The sequence below is a fragment of the Sceloporus occidentalis genome, unplaced genomic scaffold (genome assembly GCF_023333645.1).
Source record: "Sceloporus occidentalis isolate IW3139 unplaced genomic scaffold, rSceOcc1.0.p SCAF_4, whole genome shotgun sequence".
Lineage (NCBI taxonomy): Eukaryota > Metazoa > Chordata > Lepidosauria > Squamata > Phrynosomatidae > Sceloporus > Sceloporus occidentalis.
This window is the reverse complement of record NW_028316984.1, coordinates 197,110,601-197,135,599: the sequence shown is the minus strand read 5'-3', so window position 1 is coordinate 197,135,599 and position 24,999 is coordinate 197,110,601. Positions and strand designations below refer to the sequence as shown.

The 24,999-nt window shown below is 42.4% G+C and overlaps 1 protein-coding gene across 1 annotated transcript in view; it reads right to left on the bottom strand.

Annotated features, from left to right (window-relative positions):
- Positions 1 to 22,871: 22,871 nt before the first annotated feature.
- TMEM260 (transmembrane protein 260) overlaps positions 22,872 to 24,999 on the bottom strand; it is an 83,506-nt gene continuing 81,378 nt past the window's right edge. The window contains exon 16 of the mRNA XM_089523185.1: positions 22,872 to 24,325. Coding sequence (XP_089379311.1) covers positions 24,053 to 24,325 — 273 coding nt within the window. The 3' untranslated portion in view covers positions 22,872 to 24,052. The remainder of the gene's footprint in view (positions 24,326 to 24,999) is intronic.

Below are 24,999 nucleotides of genomic sequence, written 5' to 3'. Positions count from 1 at the left end.
TGTTCAGAAATGGATTGGTTGTTCTCTTTTTCTCTCTTTCGGCTGCCTCCCCTTCTCTCAATTCTTTTTGCTGGTTGTACTTTCTAAAAACTGACATTAAAGTGTAGGTGGCATTTTTTTATCTCTGACTTTGGAAGACTTTTGACAGGTGTTGAGATGACAGGATTTACCTCAAGCTAGTTTAGATATAGGAAGCATTAAGGGGTGGTGGTGGTCTTGTCGTAGGCTGGGGAAGACAGAGAAGGACAAGAACAGTAGGAGAAGGAGGTCCATTCTGCCAATGACTGGAACATGGATGAATACATTTCCATCAGATTTCCAGCAATGTGTGTATGTGTGCGTGGCCAGGCCTAGAGAAATTATTTAATTAAATATTTTCCTTGTTGTTAGCTGCCCTTGAGCCAAGTCTTGGTGACCCTGTGGATGAGACACCTCCAAGACTCCATTGCTCTGATCAGATCCTACAAACCCATGGCCACCTTGATTGAATCCATACATCTGACATATGGTCTTCCCTCTTTCTTCTACCCCCTATGTTTCCTAGCTTTATTGTTTTCTATAGTGATCCATGCCTTCTCATTATGTGGCCAAAGTACGACAGCTTCAGTTTGATCATCTGGGCTTCCAGGGTGATTTCTGGCTTGATACTTATATATAAGTCTAGAAATTTTAGCCAAAAAATTGACCCCAAAAAACTGAGTCATCTTATCTATGGGTCAATGTAAGTCCTGTACTTTAAAAAGAATCATGCCCTGGTGAAAGGCAAGAGTGTAAACTATCCTGGGAGCACTGTCCTCACTCTACTCTCTCACCTATCCAGCCTTCAGGGTGAGCACAAACAGTCATGCCTGCTGGGATTTTACAAGTACTTTGATATTGTTTTCCTTTGCTCCATCTTTTGCTCTATATAATAGGACTTTTACTTGCCCTTAGGTTTTACCCTCAACTTATCCACTGGTCATATCAAAATCCATAATTTTGGCCCCCAAACCTGCCCTTGACTTATACATGAGTTGGATTTATAGTCAAGTACAATCGGCCCTTCTTATACATGGATTTCTTATACATGGATTCAAGCATCCATGGTTTGAAAATGTTCAAAAAAAGTATAAATTTCAACTATCAAACCTTTATTTTTCATTTTTTATAAGGGACACCATTTGTTATGTCATTATATTTAATGGGACTTGAGCATCCACGGATTTTGTTATCCACAGGGGATCTTGGAACCAAACCCAGCATATAACAAGGGTCCACTGTATATACGGTATCTTTACTCTTCAGGATATTTTCTAATTCCTTCATGGCTGTCCTACCCATTCTTAGTCTTCTGATTTCTTGGCTGCAGTCCAAATTCTGGTGAATGTTTTATCCTAGGTATGGAAATTCTCTGACTATTTTGATTTCCTCCTTGTCTATATTGAATGTATGTATTTCTTCTATGGCCATTATTTTAGTTTTCTTTGTGTTCAACATTAATCCTGCCTTTGCACTTTCATCTTTAACCGTTTTTAGTAGCTGTTAGAATTCTGTGATGTCTTCTGCCAATATTATTCTTTCATCTGCATGCCTTAGGTTGTTGATGTTCCTTCCTCCTATCGTCACTCCTGTCTTCACTAGTATAATTAAGTATACTGGCCACTGTTTTTATTCAGGGAGGCCTTGGGTTCTTAACTTACCTTGGCAAGTCTTCTTACAGAATCATAGAATCCTAGAGTTGGAAGAGGCTCCAAAGACCATCCAGTCCAAACCCTGCTGTGCAGGAACTCTCAATCAAAGCACCTCCTGTGACAAATGACCATCCATCCTATGTTTAAAAGCCTGCAAAGAAAGTGACTCCCCCACTCACTGAAAGAGTGTCTTCCACTGCCGTACAGCTCTTTTTGTCAGGATGTTTTTCCTAATGTTGAGGTGGAATCTCTTTTCCTGCAGTTTGCATCCATTGTTCTGTGTCCTATTCTCTGAAGCAGCAGAAAACAAGCTTGCTCCATCCTCAATATGACACCCCTTCAAATATTTAAATAAGGCTATCATATCACCTCTTAAAGCTACTCTTCTCCAGGCTAAACATACACAGCTCCCTAAGCCATTTCTCATAGGGCATTGTTTCCAGACTTTTTAATAAGATGTGTTATGTTGTCACCCTTTTTACTATCAGCAGCTTCATTTATATACTGCTTCATACCGCCTAAGCAGTCTCTAAGCAGTTTACAACTGTAGGCTAATTGCTCCCAACAAACTGGGTACTCATTTTAGTGACCTCAGAAGGATGCAAGCCTGAGTGGAGCCTGAGCCCTGGCTGGTATTGAACTTGCAACCTTCTAGTTTGTGAGTGAGTGGCTGCAGTACAGGCATTTGCTATGTTTCAGAGGTTTGTAGAATTATTTGCATCTAGTACTTTTAACAGCATTACTTATAATTTTCAAACTTTGGAATCAAATAAGTTTTAGCTGGACTTTATTTCAATTTATTGCACACCACCTTAGGTTCCATAATGGGAATGTAGCCTAAAGAAGTTTACATTTAACTCCTCTGAAATATATATATGTATATATATATATATATATATATATATATATTCCTCTATTAAAGCAGAGAAAGATAACGGGGATGCTTAGGAATCTAGATAAAGGCTTCTGTTTTGGATTAAGACCCTGAACAAAATGTCCCCATTGAATTTATTCTAAGTTTAACTCTCTTGTCTTGATTGTTTTTACGGCAATCACTGGCAAGGAACAATTGCTGGCAGAGTCTAGCAGCTGAAACACACCATCAGCTCTGCAGGGTTTTGGCTGGGCTGTACCATTTTGGAGTAGAAGGGGTTGCATGCATAGGGCACCATCTCAAAATGGTCTCTATTTAAAAGAGAGAGAGAGAAGCGCTCTGCCACACATAAAATGTCAGGAGAGAGGTTTCTCTGACACACTGCTCTCCTATGTTCAAGGGGGAAATGTGTATGAGGGAACAACAAGCCTCCCATATCCACATCCTTCACTTTGAAATAGCATAGTCTGCCTGTCACTGCCCATGAGGGTGGATCATGCCCTTACATGATTCATTCACTAGGTGGCACTAAATTGTATAACACATTGATGGTGAACTTTTTCGAGACTGAGTGCCCAAACTCAAAGGCATTCCAGCACCGAGTATTACCCAGTGCCATGGGCTGGGATTTCTGGGGGGGGGGGAGGACTTCTGTGTTCTGGGGGCCAGACTTCCAACTTCCGGGGGTGGGACTTCCCAGAGACAACTGAAGGCCCAGGGGGAGGCAGCTAAAGGCCCGGGAGGATGGGGGAAGAGTATGAACAGAAATGACTTCACATGCCAGAGAGGGCACACATGCCATAGGTTCACCAACACAGGTATAACATCTTCATGTTGCAGGGACTGTTCTACTTGAAGAGCCATGTCAGGAGGACAGTGATGCTGCTGAATTTATTTCTGGGATAAGCTTCAGTACTTTAAACATCCTTTAAAGTTCAAGCTGAAACCCAGAGTTGATTCAACGGCCCATTGATATTGGAACTATTAGCTGCCACTGTTGAACAGAAATAATAAATGTGAAGTTGAAGGATTTCATGGCCAGCATCCATAGTTTTTTGTGGGTTTTTTGGGGCTATGTGGCCATATTCTAGAAGAGTTTATTCCTGACGTTTTGCCAGCATCTGTGGCTGGCATCTTCAGAGAATGCATTGGTCCTGCAGGTTGCATGCACAGTTTGTCTGTCCCAATACAGAGAATTAAACAGCGCAGTCTTAGAACAAATAGTTCCCCAAATAGAAATTTGAAGTCTCCCTCCATATGTTTAACTTTGGCATATATATATTCAAAAAATCCTCATTTTGCAGCCCATTCCCCAGTGTGGAGGTATGTTTCATGCATGGTTTTTCCCTGTCACAAAATAGGAGGCATTTGCACGCTAGAATCCCCATTTATTCATGCCATATGAACTGTCTTGTGCTATTTGGTTTGACTTCTGAGTGGATGGCTAAGCAGACAGGCTGCATCGGTTTTCAGAGCTTGGGCAAGTTACTTTTTCTTGGTCTGTAGCTCCCAGACTCCTCCAACCAGCAGGGAAGATTCTGGACATCCCCCTCAAAAAAACCCCAATTGGTCCTGAGCCAATGCACCCCTCAAGAGAATGTATCCTCCTCTGTTTTAACATAGACCCAAGGTAATCGCCTACCTATAAACCAGGTTCCAAAATATCATAGAACAGTGTTCCTCTGCTATAGCTATCTCCCTGATATTTTTCTTTTCATTTTCATTTTGACTCCTGATTTTCAAGGGAAAGGTAGGTTCTAATTAAAGGTGATCAAGATATCCACATCATGTTCTACATTTTATGAATCTGTAGCTTTGTTGTAGAAATACAACAAAACCCTGTTAGTGAACTGTGAAGATGTTGCACATGGGGACAGCCAAGTGTCCTGATGCACATCCAATGCTCCTGATGCACAATGGGCACCTCTCATGCTTACTGGGCACTTCTCGTGCTCATTGAGCACTTATAATACACATAGATACTTCTCATGCTCATTGGACACATATGATGTATACTGGGCACTACTGATGCCCATCAGATTTACGCATGTTAGACGCTAACAGAATTCAGTCCATGATGACAAAAACAAAGACAGTGATGATGGTTGTTATTATTAACTGACATCCTGTTACATATTTATGTCATTGCATAATGATCCTATTCTCAGGAAGGGAGCAGAGGCCTAGCTATGTCTCCGGGACCATTGCACAAATAGAGCCAAAAGTGTGGCAATTTTGCTGTGGGTCCCATTCTGCAAAGGGCACCAGTCCACTATGGGACTTGTTGCACAAGAGAAAAATCCCATTGGGCAACTACGTAACACACAGGACAGCCTGATATGTATTGTCACAAAAAGGTTGCATGTCCTATCAAAGACATAGCTATGCCATCATAAAATTACAAACCCTAGATTCTAATGAAGACTCTCAGCATTATTATTATTATTATTATTATTACTATTATTGGCTGGAACTCAATATGGGACGTACATCTTCATGATGTGTGCAGGAATTAGAACAGAGTAGTTTCATAATGTCTGTATTCACCCAAAAACTTCTGCAACATTATTATGTATATCTGTTGCACAGTGGTAGCTGGTGGAGTGACTGGTGCGTAATGGCCCTATGCTCAATGGCCAGCAATATGTATGGCGAACACTCCCATATGGACATCAGGACACCGGCTAAGAAGTATTGGGGTACAATAGGAGCACCTGGTGCACATCATGTTGCCCAATACACATTGGAACACTTTTGCCCAAATGCACATCTTTACAGTTCACTAACAGGGATTCATTGCATTTCTGGAACATACCTGTGGATTTATAAAGTTACAAAATATAGACCACGATGTAGGATATCTGTCATTGTTGTGGTTTTTGTTGTTGTTATTCTGTCACAAGCACCACCACCACCAGCAGCAGCATCCCAGTTTCATAATTGACCAGGGGTTACTGGAGTTGTGGGCTATTTGTGATTTGGATTCTGTCCAGGAATCTAGGGATCAGTCAAGTAGCATCAGATTGTGTGGCATGGAATATACACGTGGCAGCCCAATGGACAGCAGAAATGAAGAAAAGGAGAGGAAAAGATTATGAAATAATGATACTTCAAAATTGAAATTCAGCATCCCTGCAAATAGAGCCAGCATGGCATAGTGGTTTGAGTGCAGGAGACCAGGGTTCGATTCTCATGAAACCCACTGGAGTTTCTCTTCAGTCTCTTTTCTCTTCTCTATCCAATTTCTGCAAATGGTTTCCCTGGCCCTGTGGACGCTAAGATAAGGTTTCAGTCACCATAGCAGTGACTCTGCCCTGGGTTTTCGTCAGAGATTTTAAGGAGTGTTCCAATTTGCGGTGCCTTGCTATCAAAAACAGGCTCAGTTACTTTGTAGTTTGTGTGTTGGACTAGGACTTCAGGAGACCAGGATTTGAATCCTTGCTTGGCCGTGGAAACCCACTGGGTGATCTTGGGTGAGTCACATGCTCTCAGCCTCAGGGGAAGGCAAAAGCAACCCCCCTCTGAACAAATCTTGCCACAAAAACCCCATGATAGGGTCACCATAAGTTAGAAATTGTTTGAAAGTGCAAAACAATAACAACAACCTCTGAGAACAATTGCGGTTCCAGTTATGATAGGTGCCCTGGGAACAATTCCAAACCAGCAGAGAACATTAGAGTGAAATTGTCACAGACATCACCATGATAGCATGATTACAAAAAAAGAACACTACTTTGAACATGTTGCTGTTGTTGTGCACCTTCAAGTCCTTTCCAACTTATCATAGGGTTATCTTGCCGTGGTTTGTTCCCAGGAGGTTTGCCATTGCCTTCCCCTGAGGCTGAGAGCATATGACCTGCCCAAGGTCACCCAGTGGGTTTCATGGCCTAGTTGGGGAATCGAATGTGACATCATTATTATAATCTCAAACAGTGCTTTTGAAGTTCAGACTAAAACCTGTAATGGATTTGCCACTCCAATGAAAGAGATGTCCACCACTGGGAACCCATTTAAGGTGTTTGGTGCCTTTTCTGCTTCTTTTCCTCAGTCTTTTAAAAAATTGGTACCAGGGCAAGCAAGAGGGTGGGGGGAACCCAGCACACCAATTCATTCTTGTGTGACAAATCCAACCATTTAGCAACATGCATCTGTAAACAGAGAAGATCGCAACTCAAACGGTGTCTCCAGCGTGTCAGGGTAGAGGAACAAAAGTTTTAAATCTGACGTCCGCATTCGCAATCACATTCCAAAATGTAAATACGCACACACAAGCATGCAGCTACATATTTTGATGGAAACAATTACAAAAAAAGAGGCCTCTGTATGAATTCCGCCCCCCGCCCAAAAAGGAGAATGGTACCCAACTCCTCTCCTGAGTGTCCTCTACTGGACAAAAGGAGGAAAGGCAAGCCACGCTGCCTCCAATTAAATTTTGGCACCTTCCTTGTGCATCTGCTTTAGGAATACAAAGCGTGAAATTTGGAGTAGCAGGTTTAATATTTGATCCAGCCAAAAAATTTTTGCTACAAGGACTTACCTATGGTAGGGGTTTTTAAAAGAGGGAGGGGGAGGGTTATTATTCCCCATCTCAGTGTTTTGTTCCCTTGCCACCCTGCCTGTCCAAACTCGGAAAGGGAAAAAAATCTGTCACCAAAGTAAATACGTGGCAGGAATAATTTCATGGCTGTGCAAAATTTGTTTTAATTTCCCATCCGGTACAAATAATTACTTAGCATAATACCCCCTTAAAATGTGCGCGCTTATCTGAGAAGTGCCGATGGCACATGACAGTTTTGGGTTTGTGTGTGTTTCTGTTTTTTAAAAGAAATAAAAATCTAACTTGGGAGAAAGAATTATAGTATAGCTTGCTGCTTAAAGGAGAGTGAAGGACTCTATTTCCACATGGATGAAAATGACAGCACTCTGGCATAGACGTTCATTACTCACATGAAGTAACATTTTGTCCCCATGATGGCCCATGGTTTGAGGGAAATTATAGAATCATAGAGTTAGAAGAGACCTTCTTTGTAGATCTTCAAACACAGGTTTTCCAGGAGTGCTGTAGTTATGCATTCCTGCATGCAGAGGGTTGCACTAGATGTCCCTTGTGGCCCTTTCCAACTCTGTTATTCTAAAGAAGTGTTGTGTAGTGGTTTGAGCATTGGACTATAACTCTGAAGACCAGGGTTCGACTCCACATTCAGCTATGAAACCCACTAGGTGATCTTGAGCAAGTCACATGCTCTCAGCCTCAGGGGACGTCAATGGTAAACCTCCTCTGGACAAATCTCTCCAAGCAAACCTCATGATAGGGTTGCCTTAGTGTCGCTATATGCCAAAAATGACTTGAGGACCCTCAAGACATACACAAGAAGCTAGGCAAGGTCCTGAGCTGTCTCCTGTAACCAACAGCAGTATGCAAGGGGATTTTGTAGCACCTTTGAGGCTAACTAAGTAGTAATAGTTCAGACTGATACTTCAGACTAACATGGCTATGTCTCTGAATTCTACCCCTCCAAAAAAAAGAAAGTATATCTTGAGGCAGCCATGTTGGCCATACAACAAAGTACAATAACATCCAAATTCCACAAAACAGTGTGTAGACATATGAGTCCAATGTCATTAATTTTTCTTTCTTTTTCCCATTTAACTGCTAACACTTTTACCTGATGAAGTCAGTGGAGCTTCAAAAATTTGTACAGTCAGCTCTCCGTACCCACGGATTTTGTATCTACAGATTCAACCATCCACAGCTTGAAAATGTTATCAAAAATAAATATATTCCCTTATATAAAGGACACCATTTTACTGCACCATTATATTTAATGCAGGGGTAGGCAACCTTTTTGAGCCGGGGGCCGGGTTGGTGTCCCTCAGACAACTGGGGGGGGGGGCGAAGCCGGGGGGGTGGAGCTTCCACCCCACGGGGGTGGGGCCGCATGCTGGGGGCGGAGCTTCCACCCCCAGGGGCCAGGCCACCTCCTCTTTGCCGGCCCCTGACGTTTCAGGGCTCCGGAGGCTGCAGCGGGCCTCTTAATGGGTGCCACCATTTTGAAAGACAAAATGGCGGCCGAAGCCGCTGAAATCGGCAGCGATTTCGGCGGCAGGAGGGACCGGGGGCCGGCGGAAAGGCGGAAAGGCGCCCGCGGGCCGGATCTGGCCCACGGGCCGGAGGTTGCCGACTCCTGATTTAATGGGACTTGAGCATACATAGATTTTGGTATCCACAAGGGGTCCTGGAATCAAACCCCAGTTGATACTAAGAGCCACTATAGTATGTATTTTCTGCATTTTGGTTGGCCAATAAAAGTATCACTGATTTGTTGATTCTACATGCTATTGTACCCTCCAAACATGTCGACCAACTTAGATAATGCCTTTCAAGCATATACTGAAACTCAGAGCAGACTCATTGCCCCAGTTGGCATGGACCCCATCAGCTTGTATTGGCAGAACTGGGAAGTATTTTCTCCATGAAAATGTGGGGGGTCCATGAGGAAAAGACAGTTCTCAAGCCATACAAGGTGGGCTCCCCATTCCCCATGCCATGGCCCTGATCAGGCTCCCCCTCTCTACAGGTTGTAAATTGATTTGGAAAGACCAGCCACACCAAGCCAAACCAGGAGACAAAGTAGTGTGGTCTTAGTTGCTCTAACAGTATCCCCACACTACACAATTATAACACCGCCATTCCACTTTGGAGCCATGGTTCCATCCTATGGGATCTTGGGATCTGTAGTTGAGGGAGAGGTGCTTATGATTCTCTGCCAAAGTGCTCTAGGGCCTCACCAGACTACAAATCCCAAGATTCAATAGAATGCACTGTGGCAGGTGAAAATTGTGTGGTCCATCAAGGCCACATATGGCCCACAAATTGCCAAAAGAAAATACATGTTTCCCTCCAAGATGTAATAATGGAATATTGTACAATACTGACTTCTGAAGAACCTGTTTTGTTTTGTTTTTAGCATATCAGTATATTATTTTTAGTATTTTAGTAATTTATAGTGTGGTGTTTTATTATTCACTTTTTATTAGACACGTTTTGATATACCACCATTTGGTGGAAAGGGCATTATAAATAATTGTTGTTGTTGTTGTTGTTGTTGTTGTTGTTAACCTGCAGTGGGAGTTTGCTATGTTGCTGTTGTTGTGTGTCTTCAAGTCACTTCTTATCGCCATGGGGTTTTCTTCGCAAGTTTCTTCAGAGGGGGTTTGTCATTGCCATCTCTGAGGCTGAGAGACTGTGACTTGCCCAAGGTGAGTTTACATGGCTGAGCCAGGTTTAGAACCCTGGTCTCCAGAGTCATAGTCCAGCATTTGAACTATTACATCATGCTGGTTTACAGTTTTCCATTTTCAGGCTGTTTAAGGTAGCCTGTTCTCCTTCCTCCTCTAAAAACCTAGAAATGATGACCAAGCTGTCACCAGTTTCCTAAAAATGGGTGGACATAGGTCCATGATCAGGATGGAAACTGAGGCAGGTACACTTGTCTCCTGGAGCCCTCCACAGCTGCCTATTCTTGTTTTTATTCATCTATTCTGCTATGCTCCATTCTCTATCCAATGATGATGGCGATGATGCTTTTTTTTCATTTATGTCCCATTTCCCCTCCAATACTGGGGCTCAAGTCATTTCCTATTTACTTAATGCTGATCTTTTCATGAATTCAGATGCTCCAGCATTTCCAAGATGAAAATCGGGATAGCTATCAAGATGGCAAAAGTCACTGATGAGGTATGAAAGACAAGCTAAAAGGAAGCCAGCATAGTGTAGTGGTTTGAGTGTTGGGCTATGACTCAGGAAAATGGCTCAAATTCCCCCGCTCGGCTCTGGAAACCCACTGGATAACCTTGGGCAAGTCACATTCTCTCAGCCTCAGAGGAAGGTAACCTCCCAAACAAATGTTACCAACCCCCCGCCCCCAAAAAATGCTATGATAGGGTGTTATCATAAGTCAGAAACTACTTGAAGGCACACAACAGCCAAAACACAAGCTAGGACAGGTTGCAGCAGTTTGCTTTTGCCTGAGTTAATGGAGTGAAAACTACTTTTGACTCCAAAGTCAGTTTGCAACAACTAAAGCAAGCCAAGGACAAAGGGAGAAAATGGGAGGAGGAAAGAGAGATTGCAAAAGCAGCTGAAAAAGTGGGCTGGCAGAGGATTAGAAAATAGAGGTCTCCCGAAAGGCTAATGCAGCCCCTTCGCCTCCCACAGTTACTAACCCTGTTATAGGACAAGGTTGGGCAGAGAACAACCCTCCAGATATTGCTGGACTGCAACACCCATTAGCCCCAGGGAGCTGCAGTCCAGGAGTTGCAGTCCAGCAACATTGAGAGGACCATATTTTCCCACCTCTGTTTTAGAATCTGAGTGTCACTTGCATCATTTGAAAGAAGTGACACCAAATGCAGCCACTGTGCTGATGCCAGAGTCTTCCCTTGGGTTCAGCTGTCGCCACAGACTGCTGGACAAGCTGTCCAAATATCTTGGTATTGGTATTTTCATGCTACCTCTCTGAAGCCTCGATCTCTTCGCCCTGTTACAGAGCCTTAAGCTGATTATTAGCAAGAGTACTTAAGTATGCATAAGTAATGTTACAGCCTAAAATCAAGAAGACAGAAAGAAGACTTTTCCCAGGTTAGAATATCTGTGCATCTCCTCCATCTCATGCTCTCTTCGACTGACAGCAAGATTGCTCTACAGATAAAGATATAGGTTATTTTCTTCAACTGATTTTTAACCACTTCATTGCCTGGCGACCAAGAGACAATTCTTCCCCCCAAATAACCCCCATGGATTGACCTCCTCTTCAGCAAACCCCCAAATTTTCTATCTTCCATAGCAGACTCTCTCAAAATGCTGACAGGGAGTGGTATTGGGTCCCTTCCTGTCACCACTTTGAGATGGATGGCAAGAAAAACAGAGATCTTTGGGAACACTACAGGGTTCTGCTTGTAAAAGTAAGCAATAGCAGCAATTGCAGCTTCATTTATATACCGCTTCATACCACACAAAGCAGTCTCTAAGCAGTTTACAACTGTAAGCTAATTTCCCCCAACAAGCTGGTTACTCATTTTAGAGACCTTGGAAGGATGCAGGTTGAGTTGACCCTGAGCCTCTCACTAGGACTGAACTGCAGTACAGACATTTAACCACTGCGCCACAAGGGCTCTTAGTAAGGCTAGTTTTATGTATTTTCATGCCTTTAGGGAGGTTTCTGTGTTGCTTGCAGACATTAATTGCCCCAAATTCATACCGATATTTTAAATGAAGGAGGATAGAGTATTGGGGGAGACTGGCAGCGTGCACAAAGTCTTCACTGATGGTGCTGCGGACAGAAATGGGGTCCTTCTGCATGCAAAGCATGGACTGTTTCACTGAACTATGACATGCCAGGACAGGGGTCATAACACAATGCTAATGCGAAGCTTTAACATTGTGTTACAACCCCTCTCCTAGCCATGGGGCCATAGCCAAGTGAAACAGCCCAGGCTAAGTAAAAAAGGACCCCTTTTCCATGCAAAAAAAACCTCAGGCCAAGATCCTAGCATCAATTCTGATCCAGAGTTATGCATTAAATGTGTTGCACACCCAACCCTTCTGCTGAATATTGTGAAAACCTGCAGGATGTCAGTTTCAGAAATCTATACTTCAGTAGTTAAAACTCAGGAAATCTTTATTGAGAAACCATAGATCCACTTCAGTGACATTCATGGTCAGAACTGACTGGCAAGTGTTAAAATTGCCCAACTAAATTTCAAAATTCAGGCGGGTTTAATTCTTATTTGTTATAATTAATAAACACATGTTTATTATTATTTCCCATACGGTAACAACATATTTCTTTGTTGTTACAAACAGGTTCTTTCGCAGAAATGACCTTGAATGGCCTTGGATACTGCTTGCCTCCTTTTCAGTATTATCTCAGCACTTGAGTCTGAGACCACCACTATTACTTCAAGACCCATCACCCCTTATTCCCAATATTTTATGGCAACCAACTTGCCTATGCAACCTCTGACAAATAGCAATGTTGCACCAACTGAACCAAGACAACAAATATGCAGCCCAACGGATGACCAAATGCTCATATGTGTCCCTGGGTAATGTGTGATACTCAGCCATGTGCAATGCACATCTATATGCACGATGGCATCCTACTCACAGTTCCACTACTGTGACTTTGAACTTCTCCAGCTTCATCCTATCCAATTCTTTCAAACATTCCTCAAAGGACTTGCTTTCCAGAGCTTCTCAGTGTCCTTGCTGTTTTTGCCAGACACATTCATTTGCTGATCTCTTTCTTGAAATGTGATGCCCAGAACTCACCATGGCATGGCCTAGATGAGACCTAGTTAGTGAGGAACAGAAAGGAACAGTTCCTTAATTTCCAGCAACCTGAATAATCTGCTTCTATTAACGCAGTTTAAAATAATAGGAACCAGATTTCTCTTGATGTCCCATCCATTAGTTCCTTTATGGAAGTGGTTGGGAATTTTTGTCTGATGAGGAGTGGCCATATTCAAGGTTGTGGAGGCAGAGTTGTCATTTGTTGTTGCTGTTGTGTGCTTCCAAGTCATTTCTGATTTATGGCCACTCTAAGGCGGATCTATCATGGGGTTTTCTCTGCAAGATTTGATCAGAGAAGGGTTGCCTTTGCCTTCCTTTGAGGCTGAGAAAGAGTGCCTTGCCCAAGGTCACCCAGTGAATATCCAAGGCTGAACAAAAATACAAATCCTGGTTCTGGTGTCATAGTTCTACGCTCAAACCACTACACCTTTGCAGTGGAAAACCGGTGTGTGTGTGCCCAAACAAAATCAGAGTGTGATCAAGATGGGTAAAGTTATTTACTTAGGGAGAACCCATGAGCTAGGAGAGACTGTAGCAGTTTGCTTTTGCCTTAGCCTCCAGGGAAGGGCAAGATTCTGTTCCCTCCCACTGATGAGTTATGATGTTACTACTAAGTTATTACTGAGAAGGGACATTTCTCCCCCTGCTAAATGCCCCATGGGTCAGAATCCTCCACAGCAAGCCCATATACTTCTGTTTTCCTTTGCAGTCCCTATCAAAATGGTGACAAGAAGTGGCATTCAGGGACTGCATGCACATAAGTCTTAACTGGTGGTGCTGGGGATCGAAACAGGGTCCTTCTGCATGCAAAGCATGAGCTGCTTCACTGTTTCAATGGCCTCACGACTAGGAGATGGATCATAACGCAATGCTAATGCAATGCTGCATTCCCCCCACTTCTTGCCCTACATGAGATGCTGAGAAGTTCCTTTTCATGTGCTTTGGTGCTGTCATTTAAATAGTCCCAACTTGTTTGGCCCTGGAATCAAATCCCACCAGATACCAAGGGTCCACTGTTAATCCCTACAATAAGTCTCAACATTTGTTAATTATCTCTGCTGAGCATTTTAAAATGTAAGGACTTGATCTACTGCAGGATAGACTTGTAAGGCATCCTGGGGGGAAGAGTAATATGCAAATTTGGGGGTCATCTTTGGCTGTTTTGTTTCTATGAAAAATTGCATTCCATTTGGATAACGGAGGAAGACAGATTATTAGTTGACTGCATCAAGCTTGTATACCTTTTGATATAAGATAAAAATCAAGGGCTTGGTTCCTCCAGCCAAAAGTTCACAATATTGTTTGCTAAATGCACATGAAATTCATGCTTTTACAGACTGAGTCTCCCTTACCCAGAATTATGAAAACCAAAATACTCTAAAAACCAAAAATAAAATTTGATGGCTGAGATAGTGACACCTGCAGTAACATAAAACTTTATTTGAGCATTGAGTAGTACAGTTTAGTCATCCCAAGAAAAGGGACAGACCAAGGGACCAAGGGAAAGGAAACACAGCAAATGCAAGGGTTCTAGGTGTGAAAGATTTCCAATGTCTCACTCTTTGCAATGCTAGAAATGTGGAGACTGAAAGAAAAATTCTTGGGGTCGGGTCTTTGGGGAGAACAGGGCCTATGTTTATTTTTTCTTCTTCCCCCTGCTACATCCCTGGCAGGATCTTAATTCTTTTAAAACATCTACCTTTTTAAAAGGCAACAGTCCCTTTGGTGGTGCAGATTTTAAAACGTGTGTGTGTGTGTGTGTGTGTGTGTGTGTGTACAAGTGTGAGGGGGGGAGAAAGAGAGAGAGAATGCTTTTGCAGGTGCAATACAGTTAAAAACAGTGATTTTAACTCTGCCCTCCACTTACTTACTTTCTTTCTTTCTTTCTTTCTTTCTTTCTTTCTTTCTTTTTTTGGTAGGGTTTCCTTCCCATGGAGAAGTAACTTTCAAGTCAGTGTAAAGTCCTTGGCCTGTGATTAAAAGTCTTTGCCAATTAGCCCTCAACAACTCCCATTCATTGCCCCCTCTCCGCCTCCCCTCTCGGTTCAAGATGAGTAGGAGACTAATAAGGCTGCGATAAAAGGGCAAAAGGCACTGAGACAGCCAAAAAGGGGATTAATGAGCCTCCTCGTTTATTTGTCTCCCTCACAGCTGAACTGTTACATCTATTGATGCTCTTCAAAGGAAGGTTGCTCTGAACCTCACCAGGCTCCAGTGGGCATCTTCAAACCATGGCGAAAGAAGGGAGGGCAAGAGCATCCCCCTCCATGTCACTCCAAAAGCCAGGAAAGGCCCAGGAGAGATCCAGGCACTACACCACCACCATTTCTTCTTCCACTGGCATCACTGCTGCCAACTTCCCTCTCCACTTGAGTTTGGTTGTTGTTAACCACCTTCGAGTCGATCCCGACTCATGGTGACCCTGTGGACGAACATCTCCAAGAGCCCCTGTCCTCCATTGCTCTGCTTAGGTCCTGTAGACTGAGACCAATGACCACCTTAATATCGTCCATCCATCCAGCATGTGGTCTTCCTCTCTTTCTACTTTCCTCCACCTTTCCTAGCATTATTGTCTTTTCCAGTGAGTCATGATGACTTCTCATGATATGGCCAAAGTATGATAGTCACAACCTGATCATCTTGGCTTCCAGGGAAATTTCAGGTTTGATCTGTTCAAGGACACATTTGTTTGTCTTTCTGGCTATCAGCACTTTTCTCCAACACTACATCTCAACAGAATTGATTTTCTTCTTATCCGCTTTCTTCACTGTTGCCAGAGTGAAAACTGGAGAAGGTGCCTGAAATATGTGGTCTTCGAATGGAGCTTGGACAGTTAAAACAATGTCAAACTGCTTTAAATTCTGCAGTATGGCAGCAGCCTAAGTCTCAGGTTTTGACACAGAAACCTCAGGGCTTGGGATGATCCTGAACTGTCCCTTTCATGGTTGTGCCAAAGAAGGAATTCTAGCTGGTGTGGCTGTTTACAACCAAATAACAAGCAACATCTGCTGAAATCCCTCTTCAACACAACCATGAAAGGGACAGGATAGGGTTGCCAGTTCAGGATCATTCTAAACCCTGACGTTTCTCAGCCAAAACCTGAGACTTAGGCTGCTACCACACTGCAGAATTTAATGCAGTTTGAGACTGCTTTACCAGTCAAGGCTCCATTAGAAGACCAAATATTTCAAGCATCCCCACAAAAGAAGCTGCAGTCCTGAAACAGTTTATCAGGGAATAAACCCCAATGAAATCCTAGGAGATTTGCTTCTGAGGAAGGTCTAATCTGCAACAGTGCAAACTCTTAGATATTCTGATTGGTACTTAATACATAAGTCTTAATTACTTCACCAGGGACCATCCCTAGGGCTACATCTAGACTTTAACTGCCATGGCTCCGTTCTATGGAATCCTGGGATTTGTAGTTTGTTGCGGCACCTCAGCTCTCTGACAGGGAAAGCTAAACTTCTCACAAAACTACAGATCCCAGGATTCCATAGTGTTAAGCCATGACAGTTATTAATATCAAGCTGTATTAATTCTGTAAGTGTAGATGCATCCCTAGGGATGGTCCCTGGTGACATCATTAAGCCTTATGCATTAAGTACCAACCACAGTTGCTCACAGCTTGTCATTCAAACACACACACAGAATGTGCATTCCTTTTCGGAAATTAAGAGAGAAAACTCAATTAAGGAGGCTGTTTCTAGATCAAGGTGAAATAAAGGGATTGTTCCTTCTCACTTACTTAGGAAGCGTTACTTAGGGTTGGACAAATACAGGTATTACTGTTTGTGGATTTTGGATGATAGTTTACTTTGCTATATGGCCAATACAGTTACCCCAGATGTGTTTTTAAGGAGACGGGAGTAGGGAACATTTACTTGCTTCGAGGCAGAAGGTGGATGCAGTGCAGAGTGGAAGGGAAGCCCTACCACCCCAACAGTTGGCAGGGAAGGAGGAAGTCAATTTACAGTAAGTAAATACATAGACTCTTTGGAGTATCTTTGCAAGCTGCAGCAAAAAATACGTTTAGCCTTGAGAGTAACTTCAGTTTTCATCTGGCAATTCTACCTCCATGTCACCTTGATGGGCCATTGGATTGTCCTAAACTGATTTTATAGTATTTGCTCTCTGGCTTTCAAACTGGGCAACCTTATTCTATGCGCCCAACACATCTACACACACACTCCCGCACCCATCCTCTTCAGATTCCTTTCCCCGTAGCAAACAAGGGGGAAAATCCCCCATTGGGAAATGACAGTCAGGACCTTGTCGTGGCCATCAAAGGTACCCTTGCTTGAAGCACCCCAATGACTGGCATTCTCACTCCAAAAAGAGTGAGAGCACTCCCCCTTCCTCGACACAACACCACCACCACCACCACCACCACCACCCTATAAGAGCTTATGACATCAGAAAGAGCACTCCAAAAACAGAGGCCTACATGGCATCCCTGCAGCACTTTTAAAAGAGAATTAGTGGTTTTAATTATGGCCGTCATCTGAAAGGGAGCCCAGTTGAGTTCACTGGGAGGCCTTTGATCAAGGACTTCTGCCAACACAATGGTGCGGAACTGTGACTACTCTTAGTAAGGGGAAAAGGAAAGGGGGGCACACTTTTTTTCCACCCCTGAATAGCTCCCCAGCGATCTTTGAATGCAAGCAACCTCCTAAACCTTCCCTCTTCATTAAGCAGACATTTCTATACAGGGGCCTATACAGCACTCCGGAGTCTAGGAGCGACACAATTGGAAGGGGAAAGAAACCCTACAGATTCTGGCCAGTCTTTAGGAAGTGCCGGAGAGCTGTGAGTGACTCGATTCATTAAAACAGGTTGCTATTAATTAACTGTCATAATCAAATAAAGAACCATTATTTGCATTTCTTAACATTGTTCCCTTTTAGACTGTACGTGGAGGCGTGCTGGGGGTGGAAGTGATTCTTGCAACTAAAAGGAAAAAAATGAATTTATTTAAGGGGGGGAAATAAACACATACATTGGGGAGAGGAAGGTGGGGAGAAGGAGAACAGAAAAGAGAAAGGAACGCCTCTCCGAAAAGTCCCCCTTTCAAGAAGCAAGCAATGGGTTTGGCTGCTAATTACAAGGACCGGATCAGCACAAGAGAACAAACAGGGCGGCAAAATACAAAGCGGAAAGTCATTAGGAACATGCAAAAATGTGTTTACTTTGCTAGTAGTTTGAGCAACCGAGATGAACAGAACAGTGGGTCCCATTCCTTTCCCCCCGCCCCACAGACTCCCCATGCTTGTTTGATAAACTTTGCCTGAGAAACAAGGAGACAATCAAAATTAAAACTTTTTGCTAGTCTATACAAGGACTGTTTAGGCAGTGCCACTGAAATTTTATGTTTTCCCTCCAAGGCCATTCTTGCATAGGCTTCAATCCATAGGATTAAGTCTTTGGAAGGAGGGAAGAAAAGTGGCAGCCATTATCATTGCTGTCAAGATTGGCAATGTCTTTGCCTTGGGAACACTGGGAGATTTTTACATTAAGTATAATTCCTGATTCTGTGTCATGGGACTCTATCCGCTATCCCACATATAGGAAGGAACCAGTTCTTCCATAATGCAAATACCTACAAGTTGAGCCTCCTTTATCTGAACTACTTGGGACAAGAAGTGTTTTGGATTTCGGCTTTTGGAATATTTGCATATACATAATGAGATGTCTTGGAGATGGGACCCAAGTCTAAAGACAAGATTCATTTATGTTTCACATATAGCCTGAAGGTAATTTTATACAATATTTCTAATCATTTTGTGCATGAAACAAAGTTTGTATACATTGAACTACCAGAAAACAAAGGAGTCACTACCTTAGCCACCTGTAAAAATTTGGATTTTGGAATTTCAAACAAGGGAAACTCAAATTGTATTGGTAATCTCTACATGGGATCGATTGCTGAAAGGTGAATCAACACTTGACCAATATCCTGCATCACAGTTACATGGCAATTATGCAAAGATACCTCATTAAGGAACTGTACCTCTGTGCAACTGAATGTGCAAATAATGTGCATGCATAATGTGAAATGCACAATGAGCATTGACATGCACCACCACAATGGTGTATCTGCTGTTGAAACAGACTGTGCAATACACAACACAATATTCAGCGCACCTCTGCTCAAGCAACACACAGTATGCAAAGCATGTACAACTTTTCATCCATAACCTGGAACTTCTTTCAGCAGTTCTGCATCAGCCAAAAACGCCCAAGCATTGTTGTTGCTCTTGTTCTTGTGTGACTTCACATTTCCGACCTATGATCTATCACAGGTTTTTCCTGGCATGATTTGTCCAGAGGGGTTTGCCATTGCTTTCCTTTGAGACTGAGATAGTGTGACTTGATAGTGGGTTTCCATGGCCAAGCGAGGGGACTTACACATTTGTAAGATGGCAACAGAATTCCAAGCTCTTAGGTAATTCGTACTAGTTTGAATCTGTTCCAGCTGTGATTATCAAAAACATTCAGGCTATAAGAACAACTCTTAGAACATGGCTGTTCAGGTGGGCATTCCACATGATGGCCCCTATTTTTGAATCTACTTAATGATGCACTCATTGCATCTTAAAAGTATGTGTGATCAGCCCTTTACACATGGTAGCAACTCTATCTTGCTTTGGTCAGACCTCTCCTGGAGTCCTATGTCCAATTCTGGGCAGCACAGTTCAAGAAGGATATCAGTAAACTGGAATGTGTGGATAAAAGGATTACTGAGACAGTAAAATCTCTGGAAACCAAGTCCTATGATGAATGGGGTAAGGAGCCAGGTACGTTTATCTTAGAGAAGACTGAAAGGTGACAGGGCTCTCATGGAGATGATGGAGCAATTTTTTTTCCTGCTGCTTCAGAGACTAGAACATGAACCAATTGTTTCCAATCTCAAGAAGAGATTAGCAAAACTTCTTGACTGAGCTGTTCAACAGTGGAATAAACTGGCAGACCCTTCTTCTTTGGAAACCTAAAAAGAGATTGGATGGCTACCTTTGGGAGTGCTTTAGAAGCAGATTCTTGCTCTGGCTGAGGTTTGGATCAGAAAGCCCTTGCAGACCCTTCCAAAACTATATGGTTTTTAAAAGTAGTTTGATACTTAGGTGTGGTACACACAGCGCTAAAGCGCCATGCTGGCACCGTACTAGGGTTAAGGGACTGCGCAACAACCGCACAGTCCCTAACCCTAGTACGGTGTGGCACCGTAACAATGGCGGTGCTCTGTATACATGGGTGCTGCCATTGTTATGTAAGCACCGCGCAGCTTCTGCACATTGCCACACGGTGCTTACATAACCAGTGTGCTACTGGCGCACTGCTTACGCCGCTCCTGCAGCTTTAAAAGAACCTGCTTTTTGCAGGTTCTTTTTCCTCTGCAGGGAAGCCATGCGGTTTGGCGGCAGCAAAAAAACGCCACTGCTGCTCTGGACATCTAGGAAGGTAGGTACTTAGCCAGAATTCCAAAATCCAGAATACTCCAAAAGCCAAAACCTTTTTTCATGGGTGGCTGAGCTCGTGACACCTTTGCTTTCTGATGGGTCAGTGTACACAAACTTTGTTTCAAGTACAAAATTATTTTAAAATATTGTATAAAGTTACCTTCTGACTATGTGTATGACGTGTATACGAAACAGGAATGAATTTTATGCTTAGACTTGGGTCCCATTTCCAAGATACCTCAATATGTATTTGCAAAGACCCCAGAAGCTGAAAAACTCCAAAATACAAAACACTTATGGATCCAGGCATTTTGGATAAAGGAGACTCAACCTGTACTTTTCTGCCCTACCCTTCTTCAACCACAGAACTCAAAGCAATGTACACAGGATTCCCATGTAAAGGGGAAACTGAAGCATGGCATTTTTTCCCTTCTATACTGGCAAGCCTGTGACTGAAAAGATCAGGTCCACATACCTGATGATACTAACTTTAGTCTAAAAATGCTTATGCCATTAAAAAATGTTATGCTTTAAAATGGGAGAAAGATTTTAGGCCTAGAAGCAATTGTGAGTCCCAGCTAGAGGTGACTTATCAAATTAACGTGAACCTCTTAAGTCAGCACTTAGCAAAAGTTGAGTCAATAGGTCTGGGGTGTAGATGCTTTAAATACTTTAAACCTCCAGTTCAGTTTTGCTTCTCTTCTTTCCTTTACTGCTTGAAGAACTAAGAACTAAAGAATTAAGAACTAAATTCTTCTCTCCTTAAAATCCTTTAAACCTGTTTTATGCAGCATGAAGACTATTACACACACTCGCACACTCAGAAACAAAACAAAACCCAGGATTCAAACAGGGAGATTCAATTTATTGGATGCATCCCCCTGCCACTGTTTAGAAACTCTCACAACAGCTAATGCATTACATTATTGTTGTCATTGTATTAAAAAAAAGGCCACACTATATACATAAAAACAAATACAAAAAATATATAAAAACCAATACAAAAGACATTATATCGGGCACCATGCAAGCTACTGGAAGCATCCTTACTGAACACCCAATGAGCCCCTCTCAGTGAAGCTGACTGGAAACAACTATTTCTGCTTTCTGCTTGCTTCAATTGGGGCTCATCCGGAAGGTATAAACGTCTCTGGAAGTATCAAGAGTTTCCAGTTCTTTTTGTTTTTAATTCTGCCTGCATATCCCCAAGTCTATTTTGAAATATCCTCTTCCTTGTGTCCTTCCTCTTCCATTTATCATAAGTCACATTTAGACTCAGACAACATTTCAGAAATTGCCCTTTGCTAATTTCCACTGAGCCCTTTGTAATTATTGTTCAGGGGTTATTTCAGTGTGTTAAAGGGCTTTAGCAATATTAGTCAAGTTAAAAGTTAGGATCACTCTATTTTGGTGCAAACATTCCTCTTTCCCTCACTTGATCTCTGTCCTGGAAACAATAGCTGTGTTTTTACTGGTGCTGGCCAACTTAGCTAGTTCTGGGATAATACAAATAGACAGTCAAGTAGAAATACATTTCATTTCAGAAAACAAAGGGTCAGTTTAAATTGACCTGGGAAGTAGGAATCTAAAACCTTTGGTAACAGCAGCAATTCCCAGGAATTACTTTGGGATGAAGCATTTCACCAGTTGGATCTCCAAAATAAAATTGGTTTGTACAGGAGCAAAAGTCAGAGACTTTCCCCCCTCAGACTTGTTATAACTGAGGTCAAATTTCGCAGAGGTTGGAGCAGTCACACCTACAGGCCCTTTCACACTATACAATTACAGCACTATGAGTCCACTTGATAAAAGCCAAGCTATGGCTGCATCCAATGGAATCATGGGATTTGTAGGTTGTTTGTTGTTGTGGGCCATCAAGTCATTTTTGACTTATGACAACCTTATGGCAAGCCTACCATGGGGTTTTCTTGACAAGATTTGTTTGGAAGTGGTTTACCTTTGACTTCCTCTGAGGCTGAGTGAATGTAACTGTAGTCCAAGGATGCCCAGTGGGTTTCCATGGCTGAGCAGAATCTGAATCCTGATCTTTGGAGTTGTAGTTCAATGCTCAAACCACTATGCCATGCTAGCTCTCTATTTGTAGTTTAGGGAAAGATCTTTAGACTTCTCAACCAAAGAGCTCTAGTGTCTTATCAAAGTAACAAACAACCCCCCCCCCCCAAAAAAAAAACAGGATTTCATGGGATGGGGGAAAGTGGCAAACATTTTTGGAAATATGTTTTTGTGTTTGTTTTAAAAGCCCCGGCATATGCCATATGGATTATGGGGGTACTTTCACTATGGAGTTTATCACACTGGGGTTAATTTTTGGCATTAAAGAGAGATTAAAGCACATTTAAACCATCCCGCAAATAAAGTGAAAATGGCAAGTAACTGCACGAATGATTATTACATGCAATTGTGCAAATAAAGTGATATCGGAAATGCATTGCTGCTGAAATCCTGAACTAAAAAAGATACGTGCTAATGCTTCTTTGTGACCACTTTAATGGTGGTTTTGTGTGACATCGTGTGAAATCGTTTCACGTAATTAAGTGATTTTTCTGGGATATTCACGGGATAAACTCCTGATCACCTTTGTGTGATAAACTCTTATGTATTGGCCCCTTAGTCTGTTTTAGGTTCAGGATAGCTTGTTTTTGTTTTTACTTTTTTGCAATGGACTTGACTTCTTGCTTGGAAAAAAACGGAATCTCCTGGGCTTAAAACTGCCCAGGGGGTCCACAAACATGGCAATATTGCCCTTCATGTTCCTTATGGGTAGTAGCAGGGGCTTCTAAAGTTTTAAAAAATTATAAAGTAAATATTAAGCCCTAAGGGATACAGCCTTCTAAGGTTCCTAGAGGGGCAAGGTGTCTTCTGCAGCTGCCAACCCGAGAGAGGCATTAACCATTACAGACTGAACACTGCTGTGCCATTGCAACCAAAATTATTTGGCTCCCTCTACTGTTGGCTTTAGCTTTGCCTTCCTCTGGTCACCTTGTCTCTTCAAGTGTTGGTAGATACCATCTGGCACTGCTTTTATCTGACCCAAATCTCCTGCCAATTACCTTCACTGGATGACTCTAAGTCCTTGTATAGTCGGCCCTCCACATCCACAGATTCTTTATTCACAGATTCCACCACCCATGCCACGAAAATATTCCAAACAAAAAGAATTCCAAAAAGCAAACCTTAATTTTGCTATTTTTAGATTAGGGACACCATTTTACTATGCCAATGTATACAATGGCACTAGAGCATCTATGGATTTTGGTATCCACTGGGGGTCCTGGAACCAAACCCGAGTGGATACCAAGGACCCACGGTATTGCGAAAGAGTACAAACTTTGTGAAGTCAAAGGCTTTCATGGACAGCATCCATAGTTTTTTGTAGGTTTTTTGGGCTATGTGACCATGTTCTAGAAGAGTTTATTCCTGACGTTTCGCCAGCATCTGTGGCTGGCAACCTTCAGACAACCTTTGTCCTTTTTCTTGCACATCCTTTTATATACTTCTATCATTTAAATCCCCCTTTTAAAATCTTTTCTTCTTAAAACTAAAAAAGACCATAACTAACCAACACACACATTTGCTTCTCTTCCATCTACAAGAACATTCAAGTTCAGTTTACCTATTGGTTTTCCATCCACTTCAATGTGATTTTCCCCTCAAAGCAACAGACTGCAAAGCCCTCCTACACCTTATGCCTGTTTCCCTCTTTCTTTACTTTTCTCAGCTCTCGGAGTTCTTTCTTCAGATGTTTTACAGCTTGCAAAATCTGTCCTTGCTGGGGATCATCTTCAGCTTTCTTGGTATAAAGGAGGAAGTGTTTGATGGTTTCTGAGAGCAGGACTTCCGAGTCTTCTATTGGCGGGTGCAAACGCAGCATCCTCTCGCATGCGATTGCATAGTTTTTGTGCCAGTTCACCGGGTGGGTTTCATGAGCACTTATGATCTCCTTGTACACCTAGGAACAATAAACATTCAGAATTAAGCCTTGCAGGTGTTAGCCGATCATTAAACAGCAGTCATTAAGTCATAAAGGAAAATTACCAAGCAAGCACCAAGTGAAAACTGTTCGGGATGAACTCTTCCCTTTCATTTCAGACTATTATTGTTATTACTAGAAAAATCTTATTAGTAATTACTAACTAATTATAAATCAATTAGGAAATGAATACTTAGTACATAAACATTAGAACAGTGGGCCCTTGGTATCTGCTGAGGTTTGGTTCCAGGATTACCCATGGATAACAAAATCTCTGGATGCTCAGTTACTATAATGGCATAGTAAAATTCTGTCCTTTATGGCCCCATACAGACAAGCTAAAATAAAGCTGCTTCAGGTCACTTTGGAGGTATGCTGTTTAAATAATGCACGCGTACTAAGAGTCCGGAAGCCGCACAAAAGCCACGATCCAGTCCTAAAGAATGGAGCGCAGCTTTGGTGCAGCTTCCAGACTCTTAGGACGCATGTATCATTTAAACATCATACCTCCAAAGTGACCAGAAGCAGCTTTATTTTGGCCTGTCTGTATGGGACCTTATATAAAATGGCAAAATCAAGGTTTGGGTTTTTTTTGGAATTTATATATATATTTTTAATATTTTCAAGCTGTGGACGGTGGAATCCATGGATAA